General features: G+C 37.1%; 1 protein-coding gene across 1 annotated transcript in view; it reads left to right on the top strand.

Annotated features, from left to right (window-relative positions):
* The window catches only part of LOC122816124, a 446,542-nt gene that overhangs the window by 423,287 nt on the left and 10,950 nt on the right, over positions 1-12,305 (top strand). Inside the window, exons 11-12 of the mRNA XM_044088883.1 lie at positions 3,897-4,034; positions 10,223-10,385. Of these exons, the coding sequence (XP_043944818.1) occupies positions 3,897-4,034; positions 10,223-10,385 (301 nt within the window). The remainder of the gene's footprint in view (positions 1-3,896; positions 4,035-10,222; positions 10,386-12,305) is intronic.

Raw genomic sequence — 12,305 nt, 5'->3', positions numbered from 1 at the left:
ACCATGGCATGTCATAGACATTATCTTACTACCATGGGATGTCATAGACATTACCTTACTACCATGGGATGCCAGGCATTACCTTGCTAATAGGGTATGTCATAGACATTACCTTACTACTATGGGATGTCATAGACATTACCTTACTACCAGGGGATGTCATAGACATTACCTTACTACTATGGGATGTCATAGACATTACCTTACTACTAGCGTATGTCATAGACATTACCTTACTACCATGGGATGTCATAGACATTACCTTACTACCATCGGATGTCTTAAATATTACCTTACTACCATGGGATTTTATAGACATTACTTTACAAACATGGGATGTCATAGACATTACCTTACTACCATGGGATGTCATAATCATTACCTTACTACCATGGGATGTCATAGACATTACCTTACTACCATGGGATGCCATAGACATTACCTTACTACCATGGGATGTCATAGACATTACCTTACTACCATGGGATGCCAGACATTACTTTACTACCATAGGATGTCATAGACATTACCTTACTAGTCGGGTATGTCATAGACATTACATTACTACCATGGGATGTCATAGACATTACCTTACTACCATGAGATGTCATAGACATTACCTTACTACCATGGGATGTCATAGACATTGCCTTTCTACCATGGGATGTCATAGACATTACATTACTACTAGGGTATGTCATAGACATTACCTTACTACCATGGGATGACATTGACATTACCTTACTACTATGGGATGTCAGACATTACCTTCCTACCATGGGATGTCATAGACATTACCTTAGTACCATGGGATGTCAGACATTACCTTACTACTATGGGATGTCACAGACATTACCTTACTACCATGGGATGTCATAGACATTACCTTACTACCATGGGATGTCATAGACATTACCTTACAACTAGGGTATGTCATAGAGATTACCTTACTACCATAGGATGACATAGACATTACCTTACTACCATGGGATGTCAGACATTACCTTACTACCATGGGAAGTCATAGACATTACTTTACTACCATGGTATGGCATATACATTACCTTACTACCATGGGAAGTCAGACATTACCTTACTATATGGGATGTCATAGACATTACCTTACTACCATGTGATGTCATAGACATATCCTTACTACCATGGGATGTCAGACATGACCTCACAACCATGGAATGCCATAGACATTACCTTACTACCATGGGATGTCATAGACATTACCTTACAACCATGGGATGTCATAGACATTACCTTACTGCTAGGGTATGTCTTAGAAATGACCTTAATACCATGGGATGTCATAGACATTACCTTACAAACATGGGATGTAATAGACATTACCTTACTACCATGGGATGTCATAGACATTACCTTACTACCTTGAGATGTCAGACATTACCTTACTACCATGGTATGCCATAGACATTACCTTACTACCATGGGATGTCAGACATAACCTTACTACCATGGCATGTCATAGACATTACCTTACTACCATGGGATGTCATAGACATTACCTTACTACCATGGGATGTCATAGACATTACCCTACTACTAGGGTATGTCACAGACATTACCTTACTACCATGGGATGTCATAGACATTATCTTACTACCATGAGATGTCATAGACATTACATTACTACTATGGGATGTCATAGACATTACCTTACTACTAGCGTATGTCATAGACATTACCTTACTACCATGGGATGTCATAGACATTACCTTACTACCATGGGATGTCATAGACATTACATTACTACTAGGGTATGTCATAGACATTACCTTACTACCATGGGATGTCATAGACATTACCTTACTACTAGGGTATGTCATAGACATTACCTTACTCGCATGGGATGTCATAGACATTACCTTACTACCATGGGATGTCAGACATTACCTTACTACCATGGGATGTCATAGACATTACCTTACTACCATGGGATGCCATAGACATTACCTTACTACTAGGGTATTTCATAAACATTACCTTACTACCATTGGATGTCATAGACATTACCTTATTACCATGGGATGTCAGACATTACCTTACTACCATGGGATGTCATAGACATTACCTTACTACCATGGTATGTCATATACATTACCTTACTACCATGGGATGTCAGACATTATCTTACTACATGGGATGTCATAGACATTACCTTACTACCATGTGATGTCATAGACATTACTTTACTACCATGGGATGTCAGACATTACCTTACAACCATGGAATTTCATGGACATTACCTTACTACCATTGGATGTCTTAGACATTACCTTACTACCATGGGATGTCATAGACATTACCTTACTACTAGGGTATGTCATAGAAATTACCTTAATACCATGGGATGTCATAGACATTGCCTTACTACCATGGGATGTCATAGACATTACCTTACTACCATGAGATGTCATAGACATTACCTTACAAACATGGGATGTCATAGACATTACCTTACTACCATGAGATGTCAGACATTACCTTACTACCATGGGATGTCAGACATTACCTTACTACCATGGGATGTCTTAGACAATACCTGACTACCATGGGATGTCAGACATTACCTTACTACCATCGGATGTCATAGACATTACCTTACTACCATGGGATGTCATAGACATTACCTTACTCCCATGGGATGTCATAGATATTACCTTACTACTAGGGTATGTCATAGACATTACTTTACTACCATGGGATGTCATAGACATTACCTTACTACCATGGGATGTCAGACATTACCTTACTACCATGGGATGTCATAGATATTACCTTACCACCATGGGTTGTCATAGACCTGATAGTTGGATATTTTATATTGCACAGTTGTTATAGATTCATAAATTCATAGATTTCATAGATTGTTACTAGGCTAATGACCTGGGGGACCTTTCTAATCCTTGCTAAGTTTTCCCAAAAAATACTGATGTGCTATTATTATTAATATTAATGTTATAATTAACCTTATTATTAATATTAATGTTATAATTCACATTATTATTAATATTAATGTTATAATTAACATTTTTATTAATATTAATGTTATAATTAATGTTACTGTGCTGTTATTAATATTAATGTTATAATTAACATTATTATTAATATTAATGTTATAATTAACGTTACTGTGCTATTATTAATGGTAATGTTACAATTAACATTATTAATAATATTAATGTTATAGTTAACATTACTGTGCTATTATTAATATTGATGTTATAATTAATGTTATTATTACTATTAGTGTTATAATTAACATTGTTATGAATATTAATGTTATAATTAATGTTATTATTAATATTAATATTATAATTAACGTTATTATTAATATTAATGTTATAATTAATGTTACAGTGCTGTTATTATTAATATTAATGTTATAATTAACGTTATAATTAATATTAATGTTATAATTAACGTTACTGTGCTGTTGTTATTAATATTAATGTTATAATTAATGTTATTATTATTATTAATGTTATAATTAACATTATTGTTAATATTAATGTTATAATTAACATTATTAATATTACTGTTATAATTACCATTATTAATATGAATGTTATAATTAACTTAATTATTAATATTAATGTTATAATTAATGTTATTATTAATATTACTGTTATAATTAACGTTATTATTAATATGAATGTTATAATTAACATTATTATTAATATGAATCTTATAATTAACGTAATTATTAATATGAATGTTAAAATTAACGTTACTGTGCTATTTTATGTACACGAATAAGAAGAGGCATGAGGAGAAGACAGCAGTCGGTATTAAACTGTGCAAAATTTTTGTCTTCAAAAGAAGCTCCTTAAGATTTAGTTTTCTTTCTTCTGTTTATGCTTTAGGTGAACTATTTCACAAACAAAATAGAAAGCAAGTTATTAACTCGACTTCAGCAGCATGAGTTCCAGCTGTCTTCCACCATAGCTGTGATGGAGTTTGGATATTCAGAGGTCTTTGGTCTCTCTCATACATTTCCACAGGTTGGTGCTTTTTAAAATGTATAATGGTCTTCTATGTGAATTTTATTTCCAGATTGTTTTGTAGTATTTTTGCCTTAAAGCTGCTTTCCTGCAGTCACAACTTCTGATCGCATAAGAGGCCTACATGTCTTTCAGACTCCATGTGTAACTGAACCCCTAATAAACCCCAATAAGTTTCCTTCCCTTATGGTCTGGCTGAATATCACTATGTAGCCCTTTGAGTCTATGAGCTCTTGCAGAAGTTAGAAGAAACATATCATGCTTTCTAATCAGATGTTTATAGGGTTTATAAACAAGTACTAAACTAATTGCCTTTGTGGGCCATTTTAAGCCTAGCCAACAAGGCCCCATGTGAGAATCAAACCCTACACTTTGTGTCTGTAAGGTAAACACCTTGACTATTATGCCAAACTCCAACAGAAAAATGTAGCTGTAAATGAAATTATGTAGGAAAATTCAGTAGTAATATATTTTGTGAAAGAGTGGCAGAGAACTTTTATAGATTCTATAATAGCTAGAGATGCGAACTGCCATTAACAGAAACATAATAAAACCCGTTTTGGATTATTGCTCCTGAACTGATTACTGTATATGATAAGGAGTTTAGTTACACAGAACAATGGGTTAGTCTTGATATATGTTATGAGGCTTTGATCCTCAGTTCCCGTTTCCATGGAAAGTAATGAACTTCCTGCTAAAGACAGTATTTAAAGGCATGTAGTTTTATTAATATGGATAAGTCATTTGGAAATATATGCTTTTGCTTTCCATGGATAAATAATTTAGGGTTATGCATTGTAACAGTGATAACATGTTACTGTTTTTTTGTTAAAATGATTAGGATGCCTGGAAACCTTGATAGGCTGAGTGCTAAAATAATAAATCCCTGATTATGACCCAAACGACCAGGCAACGGAGGATCTGGCTATAGACAGTTGGAGTAACTTTTTTGCCTCTGTCTCATCCATCCTGGGGGTTGAGAGAGACCCCAGCCTCCTACATGAACAAGACACAATGGCACCACATGTTGCTGCATACAACAGTAATGGCAGAGAAATTTATTTCAGTCAGCGTTCTAACATATCTGAATTACAAGCTTTAAGCCTTATGATAAGCCTTCTAAAAGCTTAATGCCAAACATAAATCTTATTTATTTATTTATTTGACATTTGTTGACTGGGCGTATCCAACTGAACAAAAGCCCTTTTTCAGTGGAGGCCCAGGGAGAAAAACTTCACAATATCACAAATAGCTAATTGCAGACAACCAATAATCTAAAGTATGTATAAGTGATTACAACAAAGTAAGTAAAACAGTATTTAAATTGATTGTAAACTCTGTCTCCCAACTACTTGTCTAGGCCTCTCCTAAAAGCAGTCAGACTGTTAACCTTCCTAATTAGCTCTAAAATTTAAAGAACAATTTTTTGCTCTACTAAAACTTTTTGGACTAACCACAAATTCACCTTTATTATGTGTCTCAGTAAAATGTTTAATAATTTCAGTATCCATATTTCTGCAAATAGTAGGTTATGTACATAGCTGTAAATTAAGATTAGATCACATCTTATTAATCTATAATTTATTGAGTGTACCAACAAGGTTTCAAGTCTGTGTTTGTAGTGCATGTCTTTAACTAGTCTAATTTGTCTGGTGTAATACCGCTGTACCATTTCCATTTGTTTTATCTGTGTGTGCGTGTATATGCCAACAGCTGCATGGTATTCAGTCTGTGCTCTAACCAAGTTGTGCATGTGTACATTCGCTGTGTTTTGACTTTAATATGAAAATTATTATGAGTCATTGGTGTTGAACTGTGGGAGTTCCACTTGTGCCAGACTGCTACATGAGGAGTGGGACAGCTTCCTGCCAAGTCATTCCCACCAATCTATGCATTCATATAACTGATACAGTCTGATCGGTGTGTGGAAGTGAACAGCACTGTGGGAGTTTCATGCAAGTTAGGCTTCAGCCCAGGCAATGAGGAAAGGCCTAAATAAAACACCAAGATACCTGCTTTGGTGATGACCTCCCATAACTGCGTTTCACCCATGGGGAATGAAGTGGCTCATCAGGTCATGATATGGCTAATAACTGTCAGGCTTAGTGAGGAGAAGATAAAAAAGGGCAATGTCCTTGAGCTGAGAGTAGGCATCAGAAAATGTTATTTCCTTAAAAAGGGTAATAAATGCTGGTACTTCATAGCTGTAGAGTTTGAGGCATTATGCTTCGATATTCTCCTTCAGAAGATGCATGTTTCCTTATCAACAGAATGTGTGTTGTAACTGGTATTTTTGTTTGGTAGAAGTCACAGTTATTAAGTGAAGTTGTAATGTTTGTTTATGGCTTTGCTTGTTTGAGAGATATTCCTTATGTTTAACTTGTTTTAGTTTCTATTTTATGAAGTAATGGCACAGTAGGATCATGAGATCACACTGCAACTAGGCAGATGTGGGTGAGAAGCATAAGTAAATTAACTTAACAGGTAAAACAAAGGTGTAGCTAAAGAACAGATGCATCATTTGTTGCTTCAATTTGTGCCATTTTATAGTGCCTGTGGTGTGAGAGTATAGTTTGCAATGGTCACTGCACCATTTTATAGTGCCTGTGGTGTGAAAGTATACTTCACAATGGTCACTGTGCCATTTTATAGTGCCTGTGGTGTGAGAGTATAGTTCACAATGGTCACTGCACCATTTTATAGTGCTTGTGGTGTGAGAGTATAGTTCACAACGGTCACTGCACCATTTTATAGTGCTTGTGGTGTGAGAGTATAATTCACAATGGTCACTGCACCATTTTATAATGTTTGTGGTGTGAGAGTATAGTTCACAATGGTCACTGCACCATTTTATAGTGCTTGTGGTGTGAGAGTATAGTTCACAATGGTCACTGCACCATTTCATACTGCCTGTGGTGTGAGAGTATAGTTCACAATGGTCACTGCACCATTTTATAGTGCCTGTGGTGTGAGAGTATAGTTCACAATGGTCACTGTGCCATTGTATAGTGCTTGTAGTGTGAGAGTATAGTTCACAATGGTCACTGTACCATTTTATAGTGCTTATGGTGTGAGAGTATAGTTCACAATGGTCACTGCACCATTTTATAGTGCTTGTGGTGTGAGAGTATAATTCACAATGGTCACTGCACCATTTTACAATGTTTGTGATGTGAGAATATAGTTCACAATGGTCACTGCACCATTTTATAGTGCCTGTGGTGTGAGAGTATACTTCACAATGGTCACTGTGCCAATTTTATAGTGCCTGTGGTGTGAGAGTATAGTTCACAATGGTCACTGCACCATTTTATAGTGCTTGTGGTTTGAGAGTATAGTTTACAATGGTCACTGCACCATTTTATAGTGCTTGTGGTGTGAGAGTATAGTTCACAATGGTCACTGCACCATTTTAAAATGCTTGTGGTGTGAGAGTATAGTTCACAATGGTCATTGCATCATTTTATAGTGCTTGTGGTGTGAGAATATAGTTCACAATGGCCACTGCACCATTTTGCAGTGTTTGTGGTGTGAGAATATAGTTCACAATGGTCACTGCACCATTTTATTTTGCTTGTGGTGTGAGATTATAGTTCACAAAGACCACTGCACTAGCACGGTGATCCAGTGCCCTTCAGTGTAAGGGATTGACTCTTACCTGCACTATTTAATAATGTATGACATGGCAGAAAGCTGATGATCCTCCTAACACTAAACTGCCTCTGCCCCTTATTCGTAAAAGGGTCCCATGGTGCTTCAGTCAGTGTATCCCATAATATTACAGTAGATAAGGGGTGTTGTGCAGTGTAGTGTAGGTGCTTCGGGGCTCCTCTCTGCATATAATATAAATTCAGCATATTCACTAATGCTGTTCGTGAGAAGAAGCAGACTGCAGTATCTCCAGGTGTTTCCCCAGAGTCTGAACCCTGAGTACTTGCCACAAAGAACTTTGGTTTGCGTTGTCTGTCAGCGAGTTGTGCCATCCTTCCAGCACCCCACCAATCCCACAGCATGCAGAGTACAAGCTAAATGTGCTGATGTATTATATGACTGAATTGCTTTGGTATGCCCGGCACATGTGTGATATTTCAGGGTAACCCAGCATAGAGCCGCTATTGCAGCACTAGGTGAGGGAGTAACAAAGTTTCCACTGCACAATGAGTAACAGACTTATGGCAGCTGCATTATGGGTATATTTTAGCAATAGTCCATAGCTGGGTGTGAGTAATGCTGGATTTAACCATGGTCAGCATGGCTTAATCATGAGCATGGAGCAAACCATGAATAAGTATCATGAGCATGGAGCAAAGCATGAATAAGTATCATGAGCATGGAGCAAACCATGAATAAGTATCATGAGCATGGAGCAAACCATGAATAAGTATCATGAGCATGGAGCAAACCATGAATAAGTATCATGAGCATGGAGCAAAGCATGAATAAGTATCATGAGCATGGAGCAAAGCATGAATAAGTATCATGAGCATGGAGCAAAGCATGAATAAGTACAGCATTAACCATGGTCAGCATGGCTTAATCATGAGCATGGAGCAAAGCATGAATAAGTACAGCATTAACCATGGTCAGCATGGCTTAATCATGAGCATGGAGCAAAGCATGAATAAGTACAGCATTAACCATGGTCAGCATGGCTTAATCATGAGCATGGAGCAAAGCATGAATAAGTACAGCATTAACCATGGTCAGCATGGCTTAATCATGAGCATGGAGCAAAGCATGAATAAGTACAGCATTAACCATGGTCAGCATGGCTTAATCATGAGCATGGAGCAAAGCATGAATAAGTACAGCATTAACCATGGTCAGCATGGCTTAATCATGAGCATGGAGCAAAGCATGAATAAGTACAGCATTAACCATGGTCAGCATGGCTTAATCATGAGCATGGAGCAAAGCATGAATAAGTACAGCATTAACCATGGTCAGCATGGCTTAATCATGAGCATGGAGCAAACCATGAATAAGTACAGCATTACCGACACACACACATGCATTATTGCTATTACACATACCATTATTTAAAAAAAGCACTTTTTTAAAAGTATGATTCCTTGAAGGGATTTGATCTTTTTACATCTCTTGTTTCCGTAGCAGGCATCTGACTGATGTACACATTTGTAGCATGTGTCGGCTGATGGTTCCACAGTACATTGTTAAAATGCAGTTTAATTACCCTTTTACTGTTGCTTTTTATGCTGTCTGTGGATCAGAAAGGATCTGTCATTTTGTTCATTTTGGATGCACAGACTGCACAAAAAGTCACTTGGGCGGTATTTGACAATTACTGTATTCATGCTATATAAAACAGAAGTCTTCCAACATGTGAAATAAAACTGAAAACCATACCATGCAGGTGTGCGAACCTCTTGTGGATCCTTGGAGTGTTACTTACAGCATCTGAACTTAACTCCTGTGGGTAATGTTACATTAACAGTGGACATGTTGATTCAACATTTACAATCAGTGTGCACATTTCTGAATAATGATGAGTTTTGATTATTTAATCTTGGGTAATGGGCAGTTTATGAGAGGTTGCAGGAGTATCCTTGGACAGTGAGCAGTTTATGTAAAAGGTAATAAAGGATCCTAGACAATAATTAAAGCCGTGTAATTTCCAGGTAAGGCAGGTGGACTGGTTAACTCTAGACATTGTGCATTTCCTTATGTAATCTTGCAGAGTAGAGACCCAAGACATGAGCTTAGATGTTCTTTATATTTAGAGATGTACTGATAATGTAGCTTTACTCTTTGCAGTCCTTGCTTGGTGTTTCAGTTTGCAGAACCATTTAGAAACCAAAGCACAAGTAAGTGCTTATGTCATAAGGGTCATGTAAGTGCTATGTCATAAGGGTGATGTAAGTGCTATGTCATAAGGGTGATGTAAGTGCTTATGTCATAAGTGTGATGTAAGGGCTATGTCATAAGGGTGATGTATTGATGAATTTATTGCCTAGACAGACGATTCTGTGTGATGATGTCTCTGCTGAATCCATACCATGAAGCGCAGGCTGCGATGTGAACTGAATATACTGAATTCAGTTTTCATGAATTCCATCCTGTGTTTCTCGGAGGCAGCAGGAGAGTAAACAGGTGTCAACACTGATGTAGGGGACAAGTGCAACTAAAATAACATTTTATCTAACGTTATTCTTTTCATTTTCTTACAGTTAACACGAGTTCCTAAACAGCTTACGTCTACCTCTGTGTACCAGAAATTTAACAGAACACACATCCTGAATCACAATATGTTATGGGACGGCAAGGAGACCAAGTTTATGGGAACTTACATGGGCCTTTTTCCAAAGCTGTTTGGAAGCCATGAACTTAAAGGTGCAACTCTAGATTTCTTTTTGGATTTTCATGTATCATTTTGTATATATATCAATAACTGGCTTATTTTGAGTTTTTTTGCTTAGATAGTTTTCATTCCATCTGTAATTTACTGTGGTTCCTTCCAAACTTTATGATATTTCCTCTGGCAGCATAAAAGTCATAGCAACAGCCTCCCTAAAATTTTTCTTATATTGGGATCCTGCCCCTTTTGTATTCTGCACTGATCAGACCCATGATAGAGTACAATGGTCCTTTTGAAATGTACCTTACTAAAGATATCAAGCAGTTAGAGAGACCTCAAAGATTCCTGAGAAAAAAGATCATGGGACTAAAGCACCTGAGCTACGAAAAGACAGTGAAGGTCTTGTTCCTGTACTCAGTGTTCTACAGACACCTTAGGTGTGACATTTTTCTCACCTTATGACCCATTAGGGATCCAGCAGTCCAAGACCTCTTATTTTTTCTCCAACCAAACGGTCATTGAATAGTAGAACCAGAGGTCTGAACCTGCTTCAGCAAATAAACAGATCACAGTGGAGAGACAGATTTTTCATGCAGCTGTGACTACCCATTCTGTGGAACAAACTTTCTCTGCAGATCAAGCAGTGTGACACACTGTATTCTTTTAAGGAGAAATTAGACAGTTGGATGGGTATGTATAAATCTGCCCCGGTATGACTGGTCTGTTGCTCCTTGGAGTAAGAGGCCTAAGGGTGGGTACTGGAAGGGTGAAAATGGCCACATGGCCCATTTGCATTGTAGATTCTGTTTCTCTGACTCTGAGGCACTTACATGGCAGTGACATGGGCTGAAGGGAGAAAGATGCAGGCTTTCTGCTACATACTACCTCCCTTCCTCCTTTGGGGGGGGTACCTGCTGATACCTACAAGAGCATGCCAGTAAGTGTGTTAAAATTCAGGCATGATTGTTTGATTCTCTGGCCATATTTCCTGCTACATGCCAATACTGGTATCAACCACCCAGCTAACTGTACAAGGGAAACGTACAGCATTCTTATGCAAAGAATGGTAGTCGTCAGTGTGTTTAATGTCAGACCAGACCCACACCATGTCACAGGCATCACAGGATAATATTATTGCTAGATATATGCATGGGTTTAGACTGTCATTCCAGTATTCCCACCTTTTCATTTTATGTACATTTTTATTGTATATTGTTTAACTGTGGATAGATGGTAGAATAATAGAATTTAGGTGCTGAAATGTTGCTCTACATGTTAAGTAAACTGAATTGCACTTAAACCCAAAGGTCTTAATAGATAACTTCCTTTTAACTAAGCAGATGGTTAAAGCTGATAGGGAACATCAAACTTTCAAATAACAGAAAATGTTTCCTTCTTTTTTCCATCTGGTGATTTATTTGAATTTCTTGCCCAAAGCAGCTGACTCATCTTATCACTCACATGACAGAAAGAGATGGTTTTAAGCAGAACTTCTACATTAAGCTTTAGGTAGTAATACTTTTCAGTTCTGTTTTAATTGTAATTTCACATGCTTCACATTTTTACCAAATAACTCCAAACTGTTTTTCCCCTTATAAGGTTCAGTAATACGTGTAGAATGCTAGAGCACAGATTCTTAAAATGCTTTCAAAGTAAAATTTAGATTTTGATGCATATTTGGCCAAAAACAAGAAGAAAAAGACGAGCCCCCTGTCCTTAAGGCAAGGTCATTCTTTGGGATGCCTATAATCTGGACAGGAAGTCTCCGCTAGCGTTGTCCCTGGTTTAAGGAAAGATCTTACATTTTCAGCATGAGACCTTTCCTGTGACACTTTATTTAATTGTATTCCTATATCCATGTTGGTAACAGTCATATTAAAGAATCACTACAGAACCAGAAGTTAAGCTGTTAAATTGGGAATCTAGAAACATTAGTTTGATTTCAGTTAACTGAC

Source organism: Protopterus annectens, chromosome 12.part0 (genome assembly GCF_019279795.1).
Source record: "Protopterus annectens isolate FY-2018-M chromosome 12.part0, PAN1.0, whole genome shotgun sequence".
NCBI classification, from domain to species: domain Eukaryota; kingdom Metazoa; phylum Chordata; order Ceratodontiformes; family Protopteridae; genus Protopterus; species Protopterus annectens.
The sequence above is the reverse complement of the archived record's forward strand: the minus strand, read 5'-3'. Positions and strand labels throughout refer to the sequence as shown.